The 23,925-nt window shown below is 43.8% G+C and overlaps 1 protein-coding gene across 2 annotated transcripts in view; it reads right to left on the bottom strand.

Moving 5' to 3' along the window:
- Positions 1–23,925, bottom strand: part of LOC126428038 (aminopeptidase Ey-like) — a 417,011-nt gene that overhangs the window by 113,614 nt on the left and 279,472 nt on the right. For both annotated transcript variants that reach the window (XM_050089916.1, XM_050089915.1), the window contains exons 5-6: positions 16,236–16,547; positions 7,391–7,574 (exon numbers count right to left, since the gene is read on the bottom strand). In XM_050089916.1, the coding sequence (XP_049945873.1) occupies positions 7,391–7,574; positions 16,236–16,547 (496 nt within the window). The remainder of the gene's footprint in view (positions 1–7,390; positions 7,575–16,235; positions 16,548–23,925) is intronic.

Raw genomic sequence — 23,925 nt, 5'->3', positions numbered from 1 at the left:
TATAAACCCAAAACTCTAACCACTGCTTTTTTTTCTTTATTTTTTGCACACAGAAAACACACCGAAATATACACTCCAATGGCAGTGTATTTCTTCACAACACGAAAATCTGCACTCGGTTTTTCCTTTTTGTTTTCTTTTTTTTAAGGAACTTATCGATGGCAATCAGTTAAGGTAACACAAAAGAAGTCATTTCGACAAAAACAAAAAAACAAAAGGATTAAATCAGAAAAATGTATGTGAAGGAACGGGGCATCAATTTTAACGTGCCCAGACCTTCTTTCCTCCATCACTTCTACATCGTGGAACGTCTAAATCCAAACAAGAGTGTCCACAAAAAAGGGGGAATGTCAACTCATCCAGCGCCTTGTCGATGGAAAACAATATACAGCATACTAGAAAAAAGTTTCCGGAAACTCGGCAACCTGAGCCTCGTCCAGTGGGCTGTGGCCATATATCGGGAACAGGCACACGGATCTGCGTCATATCCACTCACCATCACGTAGTGGACATAATGTCCACCAAGATACATGATCGTATTGTTCTTCGATCGGAGAAAAGGCTGAATTGGGACGAACGAGAATCTCCACGAGATAGCCGCCTCCGGCGTCCTGAGTAGAAAAGCCAGTTGTCGGGGAAGCCATGTCCAGTGGCCGTGACCACAGGAGATCAACCGATGATATAATGTATCATTTTCATGGCAACGATCCGTCACATTGAGACCAATACGAAAAAGTCGCACTTTGGTTAAGTACAATATAATGATCAACTTGCTACCTCAAGGACGCCACTTCCAGCAGGAAAATCAGGAGGCTGATCCAGGTCGGTTTTGGTGACAGGGCTTCCACAGAGGGAACACTATGAGGAATTGGCCAGAGGCTTAACAGCATTTTTAGGGAGAGATTCGCTTGGGGAAGGATATTTACTCCTAAATAACTGACCTCAAGAAAAAAATTCCTTAACGTGCCGTAGTTTATAACTAATCCTACCGATACCTACCGGAGGTGTTAAGCTCGCCGGTCAGATACAGTCATTAAGGCGAGCTGTTAGTGACAGGGGGGGGGGGGGGGGGGGACGTTGGCACGTTGAAACGGTGCGACGGATGAATAAGACATAAGCCTTAACCTGAATGGCAGGGAAGCCCAAACCTCCCAGCAGACGGGGGCGCGCCATTACCCCATAACGCACTCGAAATATAGAGTTGCGCCGGATAAACCTGACAGTTAAACGTTGTAACTTGCGGTACATTATCGCAGGAAGTGGAAAGATTTGCGCAATAAAATAAGCCTTACTTAACACATACGTTTCCATGGCCCGGAAGCGAGAGGGAATGACGCTCGTGTTCAATGATTGCTCCCTGAATCTTATCCGTGATAGATTTCCAGTTTATCGTAGCCATCTTTAGCGAACAACTGTCAATTATAGCACCCAACGATCGATACCGGGTGAGCTTCAAAGTCCATGGAATTTCAACAGCGTCAAATCCTTGCAAACTGAGTAAGCGACATTTCTGGTCATTAGCACGTGCTCCCGTAAAACGACAAAAGGCATCCAAAACTTCCTTCAGCAATGGTGTATCATCATGGATACGGAGAAGAACCATAACGTCATCAGCATATGCACGAATGGTAATCCTTTCTGCCAACAGAGACCAGCCACGCAAACCAGCATCTATAGTTCGCAATAAGGGTTCCAGAAACAGCACGTACAGCGACATGGATAATGGACTCCCTTCAATGACGCCCTGACACACCGCCATGCGGAAGTAAGACGGCCTTTTACCTCAATGGACGCCTGAAAACCTGTGATTAGAGAGCTAAACAGAAGTCGTGCAGCATCGTTAAAACCAACAGTCGACGATACTCGCATAAGGAGTCCATGATTAACGAGGTCGAACGCTTGGTGAAAATCAATGAAAAGCAAAGCGCTTGGCACGGGAATGGTGGAAGCAATCGAAATTATATCACGACATTCAGCAACGGGAGTCAGGAGAGTACGACCCGGAAGACAACTTTGATGGCTCGCGATGATGGTAGGCAACAATACCGATAGTCGGCTATTTACCGCTCGCGCCACTATTTCATAATCGTGATTAAAGAGGGTTATCGGGCGTACCTGATCCACACGCAAACGACCCGGCTTTTTGGGTATCAGAACGATTTTAGCAACGTTAAAGCTGGGAGAGAGAGGGCCTCCGTGGAATACTTCATTCACCAAGGAAGTTATCGTATCTCCTGTCAGGGGCCAAAATCGAACATAAAATTCCTTGGGAAGGCCATCGGGGCCAGGCGATTTGTGGCAGGGAGAACGAGCCACAATATCAAGTATATCACCGCGATGGAATACAGAGAAAAACTGTTCCTGGAGATCTGGCGTAAGCAAACTATCAAACAAGGAGGTGAAATCATCAGACGGCGGACCGTCTGAATCTGCTTCAGTATCGACGCGACGAACGCGAGCTGTTTTGCGGGGATACACGAGCTCGCTGCCACTGCCTGCCTGCCACTGCAAACAAACCCACAACACTGTCTGGCCTGTGTCGCTGTAACAACAACGACGCTGTACTATTGTACATATAAGTAAATTTTTTTTCCATCTGATTTTTCGATAAACTAGTGTAATTGATGTTCAGATTTCATTTCTTTTTCATGTCATTGTGTTAAGAAAACTAAATAACTTTCAATGTGAATATTAAAGTTTATGTCAAATGTCAAGCAATATTGTAATAGGATTGAAATGTAACAAATGCTGAAACTGTTGTAAGATGTTTAAAATTGTAACTGTGTGTCTGGTCCATACGTGATATGTAGAATGCAAAACCTCGGGTGAATACCCGGTCTGCAGAGAGAGGTGGGTGGCAGGCGAGCGCGGGAAAATGCACGCGGGCGCTGCACGGCACAACGGGCTCAGCTGTAGTAGTTGGAGTTTGGCACTGGTCTGAGCAACACCTTCTGGAGCGAGGAGGCTCTCCTGGAAGACGTAGCTTCACTGAGCCTCGAATGTGCCGTTCCAACGCCCACACAGCATGGCAAAATTCCACAGGCACTAAATGGAAAAGTATTGCGACGCTAAGAAGAATTAAAGTGCCGATTCGTCAGGAGCCATAGCTCTGGTTGTATGTGTGCTCTGTGCCTCGCCATCTCACCGCCCGCCAACCGCCGCATCGATACAAGCAGGTTGAAACTTTTAGTACTGTATTCGTATGGGTCAGAGAGTGAACTGTTCAATAATAACCTAAATTTCACCAGAACTTTCCCATCATTTAATTATCCTCACAACTAACCTAGACAGGGTCCTTTCCTAATGTTTTGCAATCCGAGTGTCCCGAAATAAAACATCAAATTTTGTGTTAAAAATAATTACTTGCAGGCCTAGCTATGTTAGAATGGTGTATAAAGAACTGTTTTGTTAATGAACCAGTAAATGAATAATGAAGGTCTAACGAAGTTGAAAAATAACGTTAATATCGATATAGTAATGAAGTTTAATTATTTCGAGACAGATATAAAGGTATTTAAATGAGCAGTAAATAAGATAAAAAGAGTAGTAACTCATATACTGGAAATCTTCAACGCATAATAATTTCAGTAATCAATTCTTTTAATACAGTGATCATAACAGCTTCACGAACCCCCCCTTTTATTCATTTGGAATCTGTAGTGTTCTAAATTGGTTTGACCAGCAAAAGTTAAAGTCAATATAAAAGCCAAAATTAAAATTGACATTTTGTGTGTGGCTCAAAAGTGCTATTTCTAGGGTAACCTATGCCCGATTTTAATCAGATTAATAGACAATATAAAGTTTTGTAGTATACATTGTAGTATAGTGTTATGTATTCATGGTTTTTCCATATGAGTACAGAACGTGAAACTATCAGTTCAATAGATTTTCTGGTTCTAAAATTCTACTATATTATGCAGTGTTACTACGTGTTGTTTTGCGTGAATATACACTAACTTGTACAGGGAAGAAACTCAGTTAATGCCTAATTAGGCTGGCGACCGTATTATTATTAAATTGGTAGCATCTTCAGTGTTGCTTTTGGTCCATCCTGACGTGTAATTGCATTTCGAACTTACTTGACGGATCCTTGTTATTACAGAGTGGGTGTAAGTCTGATTTGCCACCATTCAGGTACACGCGGTCGATACCTATACGAAAATCCTTTCTCGTAAGGTGAAGCCCGCTCAGTTACCTTAGCACAGGCTTTAACGAGTATTGTGTGTGCCCCACGTGCACGTTACATCGCGTCACTGCAGTCTACGATGTCAGGGAGCTTCAACTGAAACTCATTTCTGTTACCGATAACAGTACAATAGTTTCATTACTTTCGTATTGTAAAAAATAAAAGGTATTCGTACGATGCGGGCTGTAAATTTGAAGTAATAGCATACGCAGAAGAAGATGCAAACAGATCTGCATTTCGGCCCTCCGGCAACAGAAAAAAATGGCGATTGGCGGATTAGTAAGGAAGAACTGAAAGAAACGAGGAAGACCATATGTGGAAATACAGGACTGAAAGCAAAATGGGTAAAACTGGGACATGACGTAGTGAAATGTATTCGAGGACACGGTGATATGGCATCAGAATGATTCAAATACACGACCGTAAGCTTGCGCTACAGTGGAACTTGAGAGACTTTGAGGGAGTAATTCGTTCGTGCTAAAAGTTTATAGGGCGTTATGATCTTGGCATGCGAACTAAAACGATAATATCTCAGAAAACGCCGCAAGAGTAGAAAGAGAAAATATTATCTTTGCATCGCTTTATTATTCAAAATCGAAAGAAAACCAATGCGAAACTAAGCCAGATAGCAAACATGGACGAAAATCCTCTAACATCTGATGTGCTGAGTAGCAGAACTATTGCCATGAAAGGCGCTAATGATCATTTTCCAGCGCAAGACAATGCCGCCGAAACGTTGTGAAATAGGGCCGGTGTTGTTGACGTACGTGACAAGGACTGGACGGATGAGGCCGGTGTGGAATGTGGGAGAGAAGGAAAGGTGCTGTATTGAAGAAGAGTTCTCGTGCTACTTTAGTTTAGCAGTCATTTGGGAAATTCGGTGAAAGAGAAATTGAGACAGGGAAATACAGAGCTTGCTGTTATTGGGGAAGGACTTTCTTTACAATTGTAACCTGTTAATGTCTCGATAAATAGACCATTTGAAAGAGTTGTAAGATGGCAAGAACTGTGCCCGTTACATGAAGTCATTAAAGATCGCCGAACTCACGTTGAGTGAACGGTAGGGCTGAACAAAAATGACTGACAAGGCACAATGCATCTTGTAGAGGGTATAGTATGGATGTATTGCAATAATTAATGTTGGGTGATGGTTTTAAAGTAATTCATGCGACATGAAAACATTGTGGAAACGAGTCGATTTACTGGAAGCTAGTTTATCCCAAGGAAATATTCACAGCTGACCACGGCCGGGCTGGGGAGCGGCGAAGGGAAGCGACAATAGGCAGCTTAGGGTGGCTCAAGCTCTGAGGAAGCGGTAACGGGGCGCGGCCTCCAGCTGCCTTAAGATGAGTGACAGTGAGGGGGTGGTTGACCCCATGCTGGTGTACCCGGAAGCAGACAGAGAACTTGTACGCCTGTTGATAAATGCCTGTCGTCCCGTTTTCAGTGAAATATGTGAGCAACCCGCGCAAAGCTACGGTGGAGCGGTCAACAGAGGCCAAAATATGCGTGTTCGCGACTATAGCAACTTCACACTGAATTCACGGTCCACAGAGTCTGAAGTAAAGCAGGTGAAGAGCGACAGAATGAAATACGCCGGCCTCTGATGGGAACGTACGACCAACGAATTTGAAGTTCTCTCCTGGGAGTCGAAATTCCGGAAAAATTGGTGTTTTGTGCAGATTGCAACCTTGATGGGTGGCCTGGGAGGAGCTAAATAGCAGAAGTTGAGAGGAGGGAAAATTTTGTGGGAATTTGTTCACTTCCCAGAGCAGGCATTGGTCGGCGATGGGAAGCGACGCATAATTAACGCGACTTGCGCTGCAATTGGCGTAAGTGATTTTGCTGAAGGGGGGAACCGAGGCGAAGAGCAGACTGTGAGAAGTCTCCGTACAGGTCTTCCGTTCCCAACTTGCCTAGAGTGCGGGCGTGTCGTTCTTGACTCAGCTTGCCTGAGAAAGAGTGAGCATCTCTGCAGTTTACGACTCAGCAAATGGAACGATTGAGCTTGGAGATAGGAAGTTTTGGTTCAGCTATGTACTGAGCAAGATAGCTAGGAGTGAATAGACGAGCGCAGCCTTGCGGCACCACGAGGTCGGCCGACGTCCACACAACGACGCCGCTCCGGCACGCTGAATTCGGTGATGTTGCGCCCGCTCCGGCCACTGATTAATTTGTTGGATCACGTCGGCAAAGTTTCCACGAAGGTTTCATGGGACGCGGTTTGTATAATTCTTCTCGCACTTCGCATTACGCCTGGGTCAGTCGATCGGAATTACTTTTGATTTATCGCGCTTTACTCCACGCAAACGCAATTTATTGCCACTGCCTGTTGGGAGAGTCATGTAATATGATGATTCAAGGTAGTGAGTTAAGATAAATCTGTGCTAATCGACTTCTTCTGTTTTCAATCAAGTAGTCTAAATCCCAAGTCACTTTCTTAATTAATCTTATGTTCAACATTTGCATCTGGAGTGCAATAGCTGAATATAACATCAATGTGCACCCCGTTTTAATTAAAAGGGATCAATTCTGAACCAATTAATGTCAACACTGCCACCGCAGTTCAATCAGGAGTCACAGTGCCTTATTACTTTCTTTGCGTTATCCGACATTGCGGTAGTTTTCCACTCTCTGTTGATCTGTTAGTCAATTACCTGGGGTGAAAACGCGCCAAAACCAGGTAAGTGACGGGAGGGGTGTTACAGAGTGTATGAGAGAGGAATGGAAAAAATGGATGATCGGTGCAACCCAGCATGTATTCATGCCGAAGACAGCTTCGAAACGACCTACAATAGAACAAGTGTGTCAGTGAGTAACATAGGCGTGGTCTAAAGTGAGAGGTTAAATCACTGAACAAGTGTGAGATAAGTAACCCTCTCCATGGCAGTGAGTGCCACCTTATATGTGAAGAGAACAACGAAGAGAAAGAGGAAGAAGGAAGTTCAGATGACAATTTTCAGGGATTTTAAAGGTCAGTTCGGTTTTGTACACTAAAAATTTTTTAAATCTAGATTTGCAGTCACTAAAAAATATTATAAAATGTTACTATTTTTTAAAAAATGTTTAAAAACTAAGGTGCATCTTATAGTCTGTAGTGTCTTATATTCGGTGAAATACATTATGGTGTGCAGTAGGCCACCCTACTGTCTACAGGCCGAGGGCACAGAGCCCGCCCCACAGGCGGCGCCACCAGCTACTCACGTCGTGGACGCCGAGCGTGGCGACGTAGGTGGCGAAGCCCTCGTTGAGCCACAGGTCGGCCCACCAGCGCATGGTGACCAGGTTGCCGAACCACTGGTGGGCCAGCTCGTGAGCGATCACCGACGCCACGTCGCGCTTCGCCAGCACCGAAGACACCGCGTTGTCAAACAGCAGCAGGCGCTCCCTGAAAGCGTCCGCACACTTGGCGCAAATGCTCTCACTTTGGTCACCCCTGCACGACCAGGGCCTGTCTCAATGGGAGCCATGTCACACTCCGCAGAATCTCACACAAAAATATATTTTACAATGGTAAAAAAAGTCGTGCAAATGCTCAGTAACAGTGATGTTGATTACGACAGGGGCTCGTGACAACTGCACGACGAGCAATTTTGAATGGATAACGGTTTTTAGAGGATGTACAAACCGCAGGATCTACAGTGTTACACTCTCGTACAGGGGGACTGCTTCAAGAACATTTACGCACACAGATACCTGAGGAGTCGAAGGAGACATATACATCTACATACAAACTCCGAAATCCACCATGCACCTCGTACCACAATGAGCATCTTCTCTCCCTGTTCCACTCCCAAACAGAACAAGGGAAAAATGACTGACTCTCTATGAGCCCTAATCTCTCTTTGTGGTCTTTCCGCGAAATGTAAGTTGGCGGCAGTAAAATTGTACTGCAGTCAGCCTCAAATGCTGGTTCTATAAATTTACTCAGTAGCGATTCACGAAAACAACACCACCATTCCTCCAGAGACTCCCACCCGAGTTCCTGAAGCACTTCCGTAACATTCGCATGATGATCAAACCTACCAGTAACAAATCTAGCAGCCCGCCTGTGAATTGCTTCTATGTCCTCCCTCAATCCGACCTGATAGCGATCCCAAACGCTCGAGCAGTACTCAAGAATAGGTCGTATTAGTGTTTTATAAGCGGTCTCCATTACAGATGAACCACATCTTCCCAAAATTCTGCCAAGGAACCAAAGACGACTATCCGCCTTCCCCACAACTGCCATTACATGCTTGTCCCACTTCATATCGCTCTGCAATGTTACGCCCAAATATTTAATCGATGTGACTGTGTCAAGCGCTACACTACTAATGGAGTATTCAAACATTATGGGGTATTCTTTTTCCTATTCATCTGCATTAATTTACATTTATCTATATCTCGAGTTAGCTGCCATTCTTTACACAAATCACAAATCCTGTCCAAGTCATCTTGTATCCTCCTACAGTCACTCAACGACGACACCTTCCCGTACACCACAGCATCATCAGCAAACAGTCGCACATTGCTATCCACTCTATCCAAAAGATCATTCCCTGGGGCATTCCAGATGATACCCTAACGTCCGATGAACACTCACCATCGAGGACAATGTACTGGATTCTATTACTTAAGAAGTTTTCTAGCCACTCACATACTTGGGAACCAACCCCATATGCTCGTACCTTAGTTAGGAGTCTGCAGTGGGGCACTAGATCTAGCATATTGTTTCATCTTTAGATGTGACAACAGATAAACAGAGTGGAAAGAATTTAAAAAAATGAGATGTTTCGAACAATGGAAAATCCAGGATGGAGCGTAACAATACTATGAAAAGCCAAGTTGCTACTCGCCATATAGTGGAGGTGCTGAGTCCTTCCTTTTGCCCTCCCCACCACTCCCCTGCCCTGCCACGCCCACCACACTATCCCTCCCCCCCTCCCCACCCCACATCAGCTTCCTCTTTGCCCCCACCCAGTCACCACTCCCACCATCAGCAGGTGCTGCTGCTCACAGTGTGCTTTCAAATGCCTGAGCCTGCAGTTGTGTGTTTCCGTATGCATACGCGTGCGCGCGCGCGTGTGTGTGTGTGTGTGTGTGTGTGTCTGTGTGTAGCTCTGTTGTTGCTGAAGACCGTAATGGCTGAAAGCTTTATTTCTGACAGTCTTCTGTCATGCCTGTCTGCGACTCAGCATCTCTGCTGTATGGTGAGTAGCAACTTTGCTTTGCAAAATAACACGTTTCTTGTTTTGTAGGTATTAAAATCCATGGAGAAGAAATAACAACTTTGAGGTTCGCCGATGACATTATAATTGTGTCAGAGACAGCAAAGGACTTGGAAGAGCAGTTGAACGGAATGGACAGCGTCTTGAAAAGAGGGTATAAGATGAACATCAACAAAAGCAAAACTAGGATAATGGAATGTAGTCGAACTAAGTCGGGTGATGCTGAGGGAATTAGATTAGGAAAAGAGACGCTTAAAGTAGTAAATGAGTTTTCCTATTTGGGGAGCAAAATAACTACTGATGATCGAAGTAGAGAGGATATAAAATGTAGACTGGCAATGGCAAGGAAAGAGTTTCTGAAGAATAGAAATTTGTTAACATCGAGTATAGATTTAAGTGTCAGGAAGTCGTTTCTGAACGTATTTATATGGAGTGTAGGCATGTATGGAAGTGAAACGTGGACGATAAATAGTTTGGACAAGAGGAGAATAGAAACTTTCGAAATGTGGTGCTACAGAAGAATGCTGAAGATTAGATGGGTAGATCACATAACTAATGAGGAGGTATTGAATAGGATTGGGGAGAAGAGAAATTTGTGGTACAACTTGAAGAGAAGAAGGGACCGGTTGGTAGGACATGTTCTGAGGCATCAAGGGATCACCAATTTAGTATTGGAGGGCAGCGTGGAGGGTAAAAATCGTAGAGGGAGACCAAGAGATGAATACACTAAACAAATACAGAAGGATATAGGCTGCAGTAGGTACTGGGAGATGAAGAAGCTTGCACAGGATAGAGTAGCATGGAGAGTTGCAACAAACCAGTCTCAGGACTGAAGACCACGACAACAACAAATCAAAAAATTTTACTGAAAAAGTTGAACTGTTATGGAATAAGAGGAGTAGCTCACAATTGTCTCACCTCTTACTCGAAAACCCGACGGCAAAACGCCGTTTTCCACAGTACTGAGAACGGCTACGACGTGCAGTCCCAGTGGGGCACAGTTAAATGGTGGGTGCCCCAGGGGTCGGTGGTGGGCCATTACTGGTTGTTATGTATACGATGCGTCATCTACTATTAAAGGTGACTCTAAAATATTTCTGTTTGCTGATGACGTGAGCTTCGTAGTGAAGGATGTTGCGTGCAATACTGACACAGTATCAAATAATATAGTTCGTGACAAAAATACGTGGTTTATTGAAAATAAATTGATGTTAGATCACAGTAAGACTCCTTTTTACAGTTTCTAACACACAGTTAAACAAAAACTGACAGTTTGATTACACGGAATGGGCATAAATTAGTGAAACTGAACAGTCCAAGCTCCAAGGCGTTGAGGCAGACAGTAAGATGTAGTCGAAAGCTCACGTTTAGGATCTTCTTCAAAAACTGCACGCTGCTTTGTCTACTATTACATAAAATGACAGTTCGACACCAAAAGTAGTATTCTGTCCAGCAACTCGTGGAAAAATTAAGACAGTAAGCTAACTCATGTGTCATATTATTGACTATGTTTATTTAACTTATGGCTTGTCGTCTGCATAGCATTCATATCACTCTCCAGTTACAACTTCATGCACTGACTCATTCCATGACCAGAGGGACGTGCTCCTCAGTTTGATCCTACAGAGCATGACACACAATACAAAGAAATAAAAAGTTAAGACACTATTTAACTGTGTATACTATATGCTGTATGTCAAGAAAACTTAACGTTTAACGTCCTACATCAACATCTACATATATACTCCGCTAGCCACCAAGCGGTGTGTGGCGGAGGGCACAATTCGCGCCAAAGTCATATTCCCCCCTTCTGTACCACTCGCGGATCGCGCGAGGGATAAACGACTGTCTGAACGCCTCAGTACGAGCTCTTATTTCCCTCATCTTTGAATGATGATCATTACGCGATTTGAAAGTTGGTGGTAATAATATATGCTCTACATCCTAGGTGAAGATTGGATTTTGGAATTTAGTGAGCAGCCCCTTCCGTTTAGCGCGTCGTCTATCTGAAAGTGTGTTCCACTTCAAACTTTCTATGAGATTTGTAACGCTCTCGCGATGGTTAAGTGTACCAGTCACGAATTTTGCCGCTCTTCTTTGGACCTTCTCAATTTCTTGAATCAGACCCAACTGGTAAGGGTACCATATAGATGAACAATACTCTAAGACGGGACGAACTAACGTATTGTAAGCTATTTCCTTTGTTGAAGGACTGCATAGCTTCAGGATTCTACCAATAAACCGCAATCTAGAGTTCGCCTTACCCGTTACTTGTGTAATCTAATCATTCCATTTGAGATCATTTCGAATGGTCACACCCAGATACTTGACTGATGTTACCGCTTCCAAAGACTGATCATTTATTTTGTACTCAAACATTAATGGGGATTTTCGCCGTGTTATACGCAGTAGGTTACACTTACTAATATTGAGAGATAACTGCCAGTCATTACACCACGCATTTATTTTCTGCAAATCCTCATTGATTTGTTCACAACTTTCGTGTGATACTACTTACCCGTAGACAACAGCGTCATCGGCAAGCAGTCTAAGGCCGCTGTGAATACCATCAACCACATCGTTTATGTAAAGCGTAAAAAGCAGCGGACCTATTACGCTGCCCTGGGGCACACCTGAAGTTACTCTTGTTTCTGTAGAAGTTACTCCGTTCAGGACGACATACTGCTCCCTGTCTGTTAGAAAACTTTCTATCCAACAGCATATGTCATTGGACAGACCGTAAGCGCGCACTTTTTGTAGCAAGCGACAGTGCGGAACTGAGTCGAAAGCCTTTCGAAAGTCGAGAAATATGGCATCAACCTGGGAGCCGGTATCTAGAGCCTGTTGTATATCATGCACAAAGAGGGCCAGCTGTGTCTCGCGTGACCGCTGTTTCCTAAAACTGTGCTGGTTTATGCAGATGAGCTTCTCAGAGTCTAGAGAGGTCATTATGTCTGAACACAAAATATGTTTCACGATTCTACAACAAAACGATTTCAGTGAAATTGGCCGGTAATTATGTGCATCCGATTTTCTACCCTTTTTATAGATTGCTATGACCTGGGCCTTCTTCCAGTCCCGTGGAACTTTCCGCCGTTCCAATGACCTCTGATAGATGACGGATAAGAACGGTGCTATATTTGTAGCATAGTCAACATAAAATCTTACGGGGATACCGTCTGGGCTGGATGCCTTTCTGGCGTCTAAGGATCTTAACTGCTTTACAATCCCAGATACACTAAACTCTATGTCAGCCATCCTTTCGTTTGTTTGATAATTGAAAGGGGGAATGGTGCTGCAGATCTCTATCGTAAATGAGTTTTTGAAAGCTAGGTTTAGAATTTCGGCCTTGTGTTCATCATTATCCGTTACATTAGCCGTACTGTAAGCAAGAGAAGGTATTGAATTGTTTGTGGCGTTCATAGATTTTACGTACGGCCAGAATTTTTTGGGGTTATTTTTAGAATCTGCAGATAAAATATTGCTTTCAAATTCGTTAAAAGAATCTCTCATTGAACTTTTGACAGGTGCTTTAATTTCGCATAATTTCTATTTGTGAGGCCAGATGACCTTGACGGCCACAGGTCCAACATGACCTTTGTGTAGACATGTTGTAAGGTGTCAGGCAAATCCAACACCTTCCATGAAAACCCTGACATGATAGCAAATCCGGCAGTATGTCACATAGCTCCAAATAAATCCCGACATTAAATTAACCAAAGTAATACGATCAACGAGTGAGGAAATGGAATACCACAGACTAACTCAAGAACGCCTAAATGCATGCCATACCTTCCCACCGTGAAACAGACGCAGTTCTGAGGGCAGAAACGAGAACAGAAGCCGAGAGCAGAACCGTGTTAAGCTAGAAGGCCCTACGATAAGGGACAGACACCCACATCGCCGGCTGACCGCCAGCACCACCCCCAAGCCCGTGTTAAAAGATAGAGCCCTCCAGAAGAACAGTATAGATCTTACGATAACACTAAAAGGGCCACACCAGCTGCAAGTTTTAGCGTGAGACTATACGCGTCTCTGTTATGTAGCAAACATTAAAAACATTGCCCCATCACGAAAAGTATAACGTTTCTCATTGGATAGACATTATTTTTGTAGGCGGAGCTTAAGGTTAACATTGAGACACTGGTTGGTCAGTTGAAAACACAGTCAGATACATTTTTCTTAAACCAACCTCGGTAAGTTGTAGTAAGGAGAAGTTAGGAGAGAGTTGCTTCCGAGACGGCGAGGTGTGTGGAGCTGCGCCACCAGCCGCCCATGACGCTGCCTAATCACCGACAAGGTAATGAATGCACGTGATGCCGCATAACAGCGCATAAAGCTTCACTCAGAACTGCAGAAGTCTCATCTGTTACATGCCCTTTTCACATAATACTAGCGTCGATCGTCAATTAAACCTCATGGTATTCACATTTGCAACTTGAAGTTAAAATCTTAAACGCGATGATTTTTCTGTTGTATAATTATTGAGAAGCCACATCGGCCACTGTAATTTACGACAAGTTAGATAAGTAATTAAAGATAATTGAGGGTCACTGTAGACCATTTTGATAGTTTTCTCTTTTATGAAACTTAATTTAAACCTAGATTATAGATGGGATATGGCATAGGTCATCCTTCGATCCATTGTAGAACTTTGAAACCCATTCAGGGAATATTCGTTCACATTTTTGTTGAACGCAGTTGGTTTTTATCTTCCTGTATTAAAATATTTCCTTTTACAAATAATGCAATTTATAAACAATGTTTTGTGACTAGAATAAAAACTCCAATGGTAAACTTAACTGCTTTTTAGACGTTATTTTACTAGCTAACTAAAAATAGGAAAGCCTTGAACCCCTTCCACTAAATTTGGTTAGTATTAAGATTCTTTTACAGGGAATGTAGTGGAGCTGATGCTGAAATCATTAAGTAGTTGATTATATCATCGATAGTCTCACTGAACTCTTCTGAACTCTACATGTCATGAGTGGTCTGGCGTCTCCTTACCAGCAACAGGTCCCAGGTTCAAACTAGTCAATTCCCTAAAAAACACACAAACATACCGCGCAGAATGTTAGACACGTCTCAAGCACTTGTCGATTCCATGTAACACAGAATCGATATTGCTGCTGCATTGCATTCCAGGTGTGGACCAACACCGTATTAAGCAGGTGAGAAGAGTTTGACAGAGCAGTGAAAGACCTGTCGAAACAAGGCCCCGGGAGTAGACAACATTCCATTAGAACTACTGACGGCCTTGGGAGAGCCAGTCCTGACAAAACTCTACCATATGGTGAGCAAGATGTATGAGACAGGCGAAATACCCTCAGACTTCAAAAAGAATATAATAATTCCAATCCCTAAGAAAGCAGGTGTTGACAGATGTGAAAATTACCGAACAATCAGTTTAATAAGCCACAGATGCAAAATACTAACGCGAATTCTTTACAGACGAATGGAAAAACTAGTAGAAGCCGACCTAGGGGAAGATCAGTTTGGATTCCGTAGAAAAATTGGAACACGTGAGGCAATAATGACCTTACGACTTATCTTAGAAGAAAGATTAAGAAAAGGCAAACCTACGTTTCTAGCATTTGTAGACTTAGAGAAAGCTTTTGACAATGTTGACTGGAATACTGTCTTTCGAATACTAAATGGGGCAGGGGTAAAATATATGGAGCGAACGGCTATTTACAATTTGTACTGAAACCAGATGGCAGTTATAAGAGTCGAGGGGCATCAAAGGGAAGCAGCGGTTGGGAAGGCAGTGAGACAGGGTTGCAGCCTCTCCCCGATGTTATTCAATCTGTAGATTGAGCAAGCAGTAAAGGAAACAAAAGAAAATTCGGAGTAGGTATTAAAATCCACGGAGAACAAATAAAAACTTTGAGGTTCGCCGATGACATAGTAATTCTGTCAGAGACTGCAATGGACTTGGAAGAGCAGCTGAACGGAATGGACAGTATCATGAAAGGAGGGTATAAGATGAACATCAACAAAAGCAAAACAAGGATAATGGAATGTAGTCGAATTCAGTTGGGTGATGCTAGGGAATTAGATTAGGAAATGAGACACTTCAAGTGGTAAAGCAGTTTTGCTATTTGGGGAGCAAAATAAGTGATGATGGTCGAAGTAGAGAGGATATAAAATGTAGACTGGCAATGGCAAGGAAAGCGTTTCTGAAGAAGAGAAATTTGTTAACATCGAGTATAGATCTAAGTGTCAGGAAGTCGTTTCTGAAAGTATTTGTATGGAGTGTTGCCATGTATGGAAGTGAAACATGGACGTAAATAGTTTCGACAAGAAGATAATAGAAGCTTTCGAAATGTGGTGCTACAGAAGAATGCTGAAGATTAGGTGGGTAGATCACATAACTAATGAGGAGGTATTGAATAGAATTGGGGAGAAGAGGAGTTTTGGCACAACATGAGAAGAAGAAGGACCGGTTGGTAGGAGATGTTCTGAGGCACCAAGGGATCACAAATTTAGCATTGGAGGGCAGTGTGGAGGGTAAAAATCATAGAGGGAGACCAAGAGATGAATACACTAAGGAGATTCAGAAGGACGTAGGCTGCAGTAGGTACTGGGAGATGAAGAAGCTTGCACAGGATAGAGTAGCATGGAGAGCTGCATCAAACCAGTCTCAGGACTGAAGACCACATACAACAACAACGACAAGAACGTCACGGCTGGCCAGTGTATTGCTTATCCTGCAGTGTTAGATCATTGAGGATGTATGATTAGACTAAGGGAGTCCCTGAAGACAGAAATGCTCGTAGGTGAAACGTAGTGTAGTACATGGAGGGCAGCCAGGTCACTGGCTCCTCCCACGAGCTCACCTGTAGGTTACGAGCCCCCAGTTCTCCATGGCCCCGGCGGCGAAGTCCGGGATGGCGACCATGTCCAGCTTGGGCAGCGGGTAGAGCACCTGGAAGAAGCGCTCGTAGAAGGTGAGGACGCTGGGGCCCACGACGGTGGCGTAGCCCGCCTGCAGCAGCGCCTCGCGGCGCGCCCACACGCGGAACAGCGTCGTGTTGTCGCCCGTGGCCGAGTCCACGTGCTCCAAGTCCGAAACCACGAACGCCACCAGGTAGGTCGACATGCGCAGCGACTGCTGGAAGTGGTCCACCGTCCACTCGGGGCGCCCCTCCCTGCCGGCGCCGCACAAACAGCTCACTCAGTTTGGATTCCACAAGCGCTCCTCGACTTACACACACACACACACACACACACACACACACACACACACACACACACACACACACCCAACATTCTGACAAAAAAAAAGTGCAACAACAAAAAATAATTCATGTAGTGTAATGAAATTTCCAGAATGCGTTTCTCTAGATAACATATGCAATTGATGATCATTATAAGAGCTCAGGTTAACGTAAGCTTGAAACAACTCTTTGAAAATGTGTAACACTGGTGTAACCACCAGAATGTTGAGTGCAAGTATGCAAAGATGCATACATTGTGTTGTACGAGGGCTATGCCAAAAATTTTTAGCAGAATGTGTGAAAAAAATTTATTTGCAAAGAAACGTTTAAAACTTTTCAAAATACTCTCCATTAGCATGTATACATTTTTCCATTCTCTGAAACCACTTATAAAATGTGTCAGTCCAAGCTTCTTTTGGGATGTCACTTAGTGCACTCTTGTATGCTGCAATGGCCTCTTCATCCGATGAAAAGCGCTGCCCTCGAATTTTTTCCGTAGTCTTAGGGAACAGAAGCAAGTCACAGGGTGCCACGCCAGGCCAGGTGAATAGGGGGGATGGGGTGACACTCGCACTTTTTCCTTCTCCAGAAAGTCCATCGCTCTGGCATCCCTGTGCGCAGATGCATTGTCGTGATGCAGCAGAAGGTGCCCACTCGTAGACTTTGGATGCTGTGACTTCCATGTGGCGATGACTTTTGGAAAACAATCGTTCACGTACCATTCAGCATTGACTGTACGACGTGTTCCAAGGTCACAGAGGTGAGATGCCTGATCTTTGTGAAAAAAGTTGCCACCATCGTTTTTCCAGAGCTCCGACTTCGTCGAACTTTTGTGGGTGGTTCCTCCCCTGGAAAGCACCACACAGAAAACTGTCTCTTCGTTTCAGGGTCATAATGGTAGACCCACGTTTCATCACCTGTGGCGATATTGTAGGTCTCTTGGGACTTCCCTTCATTGAATTTTTCGAGCATGAAACGACACGTCCACTCTCGCCTTTTGGCTTTCTGTCAGGGAATGTGGCACCCAACGGGCATATCTCTTAGTAAGACCTAAGTGACTATGAACTTCAATGTCGCAAAATGTAAGAGGTGGATCCTCTTTGATCATTTTCCTCACAGCATCAATGTTTTCAGGAGTCACAGCTGTTGCTGGCCAACCGGGAAGAGGTTCATCTTCAATTGACTGCCGACCCCTCGAAAACTCGCGAAACCAATTTCCAACTGTGGCCCTAGAAGGGGAAGCTTCACCAAAAACACGCAGCAAAGAAGAATGGCCTTCTTCGGCACTTAAACCCTTTTTGTAATCGTAAAAAATCATGGCGCGAAAGTCGCGGCGCGACAGCTCCATCCTGCACCGTCTCTGACTCAGCACTACCTGTGCTTTCTTACCGCACTTTGGGGTATCACCGCTAGCCAAGAGCTGCGCGCGCACGTCCCAAGGTAGACTCTGGCGCATGAGACGATACGTGGACGTTGGCGTCATTTGGACCGCAGCTGCAACACGGCGAACGGAAACCTGAGGCCGCTGTTGGATCACCTGCTGCACTAGCTGCGCGTTGCCCTCTGTGGTTGCCGTACGCGGTCGCCCTACCTTTCCAGCACGTTCATCCGTCACGTTCCCAGTCCGTTGAAATTTTTCAAACAGATCCTTTATTGTATCGCTTTTCGGTCCTTTGGTTACATTAAACCTCCGTTGAAAACTTCGTCTTGTTGCAACAACACTGTGTTCTAGGCGGTGGAATTCCAACGCCAGAAAAATCCTCTGTTGTAAGGAATAAACCATGTTGTCTACAGCACACTTGCACGTTGTGAACAGCACACGCTTACAGCAGAAAGACGACGTACAGAATGGTGCACCCACAGACTGCGTTGTCTTCTATATCTTTCACATCACTTGCAGCGCCATCTGTTGTTGAAAATTGTAACTACTGTAATTTCGAAAGTTTGTCTGCCTGAAAATGTACTGTTGTCCCAAGCATATTGCAACAAACGGTGTATTTCTATCGCTACTCGTTTAGTTTTTATTGCCGTTTCAAATATACCGGTCATTTTTGAAACACCCTGTATATATATATATATATATATATTACAGGGTGAGTCACCTAACATTACCGCTGGATATATTTCGTAAGCCACATCAAATACTGACGAATCGGTTCCATAGACCGAACGTGAGGAGAGGGGCTGTGTAATTGGTTAATACAAACCATAAAAAAATGCACGGAAGTATGTTTTTAACACAAACCTACGTTTTTTTAAATGGAACCCCGTTAGTTTTGTTAGCACATCTGAACATATTAACAAATACGTAATCAGTGCCGTTTGTTGCATTGTAAAATGTTAATTACATCCGGAGATATTGTAACCTAAAGTTGACGCTTGAATACCACTCCTCCGCTGTTCGATCGTGTGTATCGGAGAGCACCGAATTACATAGGGATCCAAAGGGAACGGTGATGGACCTTAGGTACAGAAGAGACTGGAACAACACATTACGTCCACATGATAAGACCTTTTTATTGATCTTTTTCACTGACGCACATGTACATTACCATGAGGGGTGAGGTACATGTACACACGTGGTTTCCGTTTTCAATTACGGAGTGGAATAGAGTGTGTCCCGACATGTCAGGCCAATAGATGTTCAATGTGGTGGCCAACATTTGCTGCACACAATTGCAATCTCTGGCGTAATGAATGTCGTACACGCCGCGGTACATCTGGTGTAATGTCGCCGCAGGCTGCCACAATACGTTGTTTCTTATCCTCTGGGGTTGTAGGCACATCACGGTACACATTCTCCTTTAATGTACCCCACAGAAAGAAGTCCCTGGCTGTAAGATCAGGAGAACGGGCTGGCCAATTTATGCATCCTCAACGTCCTATGAAACGCCCGTCGAACATCCTGCCAAGGGTCAGCCTAGTGTTAGTTGCGGAATATGCAGGTGCACCATCATGCTGATACCACATACGTCGACGCGTTTCCAGTGGGACATTTTCGAGCAACGTTGGCAGATCATTCTGTAGAAACGTGATGTATCTTGCAGCTGTCTGGGCCCCCGCAATGAAGTGAGGACCAATGAGGTGGTCGCCAATGATTCCGCACCATACATTTACAGTCCACGGTCGCTGTCGCTCTACCTGTCTGAGCCAGCGAGGATTGTCAACGGACCAGTAATGCATGTTCCGTAGATTCACTGCCCCGTGGTTTGTGAAACCCGTTTCATCGGTAAACAGGTAGAACTGCAACGCATTCTCTGTTAATGCCCATTGACAGAATAGCGCTCGATGATTAAAGTCATCACCATGTACTTGCTGATGTAGTGACACATGAAACGGTTGAAAGCGGTGACGATGCAGTATGCGCATGACATTACTTTGACTCAGTCCACCGGCTCTCGCAATGTCCCGTGTACTCATGTGCGGGTTCATGGCAACAGCAGCTAACACACCAACTGCACCCGCTTCTCCTGTGACGGGCCTGTCACGGACCCGTTTGCGTGCTGCGACCATACCTGTTGCATACAGTTGGCGGCAGATGTTTTGCAATGTGCAGCACGTTGGATGCTCTCTGTCCGGGTACCGTTCTGCATACACCCTGCAGGCTTCAGCTGCATTTCGTCGACACTCGCCACAGATGAGTAACATCTCCGCCTTTTCAGAGTTCAAATACACCATGGTCACAGTTCCTACGACACTACACTATCACAGACGTCTGGTAACACGGTGTACTATAGTTGGTCTGCGTGCGGAGACGAATGCAGAATAACAATAGCAGCAAGCGCTACATGCGGACACTGCGACAGCTAGACCAAACCACAACAGTGCACTACAGCCACACTCGTAAACACGGTCGTCATCGTAAACATGTCCCTGCAGATGCTGCTCACCGACCGTGGCCCGTGTTTGTTACAACACGCAAATGAACGTCGGAGGTTTCAAGCGTCAACTTTAGGTTACAATATCTCCGGATGTAATTAACATTTTACAATGCAACAAACGGCACTGATTACGTATTTGTTTATATGTTCAGATGTGCTAACAAAACTAACGTGGTTCCATTTAAAAAAACGTAGGTTTGAGTTAAAAAACATACTTCCGTGCATTTTTGTATGGTTTGTATTAAACAATTACACTAGCCCCTCTCCTCACGTTCGGTCTGTGGAATCGGTTCGTTAGTATTTGATGTGGTTTACGAAATAGATCCAGCGGTAACGTTAGGTGACTCACCCTATATATATATATATATATATATATATATACTAGCGGACCCGACAGACGTTGTCCTGCATGATATTTAAAGCGATTAGGATATTAAACAAAATATTAAACGAAAGACAAATAATATAGTAATTTCATATAACATCAATTTTTCTAAAAACAATTCGTTATAATCAATAATGTTTGTTTAATTTTATCTTGATGCGAGTTGATGAACAGTATTATTAGTCAATTCCTGAGGAGTATAAATGAATAAACTTGACGGTTTCCAACGCGAGAACACGCCACTTATAATTGGCCATGTGAAAAGGGCGGATTTTTCTAGATCCAACCCACAAATCGACAGTATTTGACCTTGTTGCTGGATTTCTTTGTTTTATATTTAAATGATATCCATCTTCTCCTTCCCAAAATATCAATGGATATTGCAAAGCGTCGTAAGAGCGATAACTGTCTTCAATCATATACACTGTGTTATCTCTGCGTTGGATTCGTATATCTCGACGTTCAAATGCGTCGCCAACCATAACAACTACAACGTTATTAAAGGTCGGTGAATTATATCGGCGCGCGTGCTGCCCAGATGGTAGTTTGTCTGCTTTGATGACGATCGTATAGTTGTCGTTTTGCAGTCTGTTTGGAACGGTATTGAACAACTGGACCAACTGGTTGTGATTCTGTAAAAGCGGTTCTAAAATACCCACAGTTTCTCGCTCCTCCACCTGCTCGGTATTGCTGTACTGGCAGCGGGCGTTTATGTGCTGCTCCTCATCGCCCATGAAGAGCAGATTTGCAGAAATTTTGAATCTGTATCAGGCATCGGCATTAAAGAACCAATTTGATGATACATTCGGCCCTGAATCTTAAACGTTGACTGAAAATTGCGACCATCCTCATTCTGAACGATTTTCGTTGCTCCAAATGATGTCATTTGAAAGCACGAATTGAATTTGCGAACATCAAGTGCAGCAGTGAAACATCAAGAGACACCGCACAAAAAAATTAAAATATCAAAGTAAGGAAACACACATAATATGATACACTCAAATTAAAATGTCGAAAAATAAACGAAATCCTATGCACGTAACTTAAATCTGAATATAATATGCTGAATATTGCACACAAAAATTCAACGCCACCTACCGTGCTGATTTAAGAATTTAAATTTTCCAAGCCCCCACTTGAATGCATTCACAAAAATTCATTCAAATCGATCCAGCCGTACAGTTGCAGTATAGATAAATAACCTAGATACCGACTGCAGAGCCATCTGCCGGGCTGATTTGTGAATCTAAACCATCCAGGGCGCCAACCGAACGGATACAAAAAAAAATCATTCAGATCGGTCCAGCCGTTTAGGAGGAGTTCAGTGACATACACACGTACAGTAGAATTATATATATATAAAGATATATAGGAATACATACTTTTATATGCTTTAAATTTGGTGTTGTTCTGCACTCGAGCGCAGTTTCGGACCATTCTGACTGATAGCACAACTACAGTGGACTATAAAAATGGCATCTACGCAAGACGCTTGTTGCAAGGGACGTGCTGCACTTAAACTCTTGTGTGCCAGAAAGAAACCACGGCCAACATCCATAAATGTGTGTGTGTGTGTGTGTGTGAAGTGCACAGTAATGAAGCAGTTGACAAGAGTGCTGTTAGGCGACAGATAAGGAGAGTTAAAGTGCCACGAGGTGCAGTAACTGAGCTCCTCGGTCGGCCATATTCGGGGAGCACCGTCAAAGTCGCTGTTCCCGACAGGCTGAATCACGCGTGTGCCACGATTGGTACAGATGAGTCACAACTCGGCAGTTGGCTCTCTTTTTTTTCTGTGGGCATTAGAAATGCGTGTGTAATGACACAGACTTTTGGATATTCAACCAGCGGAAAGCAATGCACGCACAAGTGGAGAAGAATGTGAGACAAATGAGGCAGCGATTGAGTGATTGAGGACTAAATTAGGCAGCCAGAAGCTAAAGCACAGGAGTGGACACAAGCTTCAAAAATGGTTCAAATGGCTCTGAGCACTATGGGACTTAACATCTGAGGTCATCAGTCCCCTAGAACTTAGAACTACTTAAACCTAACTAACCTAAGGACTGCACACAACACCCAGTCATCACGAGGCAGAGAAAAGCCCTGACCCCGCCGGGAATCGAACCCGGGAACCCGGGCGCAGGAAGCGAGAACGCTACCGCACGACCACGAGCTGCGGACTGGACACAAGGGCTCGGACGGCAAGATGCTGAGGTCCAGGGTGAGCTGGCCGAGAAAATTTAGAAAACGAAATGCAGAACTTGTCTGGTCCCAAAAAGCTGAGGTACCCAGGGGTGGGATCGACTTTTAGAAACCATTTGCACAGTGATGTGGGTTAAGATCCCAGGTACACTCTGCAGCTATTCAACCTCCTGGGTCAATCTTTGTGAGCAATCGATGAAAAAAAAAAATGTTGGAATGTTGCAGGACGCCCAATAATGTTAAATAGTTGTATTTAATAGACTATTTGCGTGGTGTAATGCATAGCGTAAGGCCTTCACGTGCAGGTACATACAATTTCGTTTTTAATTTTTATCGAAATTACTTTGAATGTTATTTTTTTAAATGTATTTTTTTATTTCTGTCTGCCAAGATCTCTGTTCGCTCTCGGTTTTCTTCCTATCACTTTTTTTCCATTTCAAATCTTTGTTCATGTGATTTTAATTAATTTTATGTGTTAATTTCGATTTCATTTGTTTCGTTTTATCATCCTGTTTTATCGTCTGTGTTGCAGTATTATTTATTTGTATTCCTCATTCTGCTTGAATCTCATTTTAGTTATAATTCCTTCTTTCGTTCAAATTTTTATCTGCGTTATTTCGTCCATAGTGCAATAGCAATCTAGGTTACGTTTTAAATGTTTGTATGGCGATTACCATACGAAAAATGCACATCTTATAACTAAAAACACATTTCGACACCGTTACACAGTCAATACAAGCAGATTATTTCGTCTTTTGCTTTTTAACCAAGAAATCGGCATTTTCAAATATTTCAATATAATAACGAGTAAAGATAACTAAATTCACATTCACAAAAGTTCCGA

This window comes from Schistocerca serialis, chromosome 12 (genome assembly GCF_023864345.2).
Source record: "Schistocerca serialis cubense isolate TAMUIC-IGC-003099 chromosome 12, iqSchSeri2.2, whole genome shotgun sequence".
Taxonomy (NCBI): Eukaryota; Metazoa; Arthropoda; class Insecta; order Orthoptera; family Acrididae; genus Schistocerca; species Schistocerca serialis.
The sequence above is the reverse complement of the archived record's forward strand: the minus strand, read 5'-3'. Positions and strand labels throughout refer to the sequence as shown.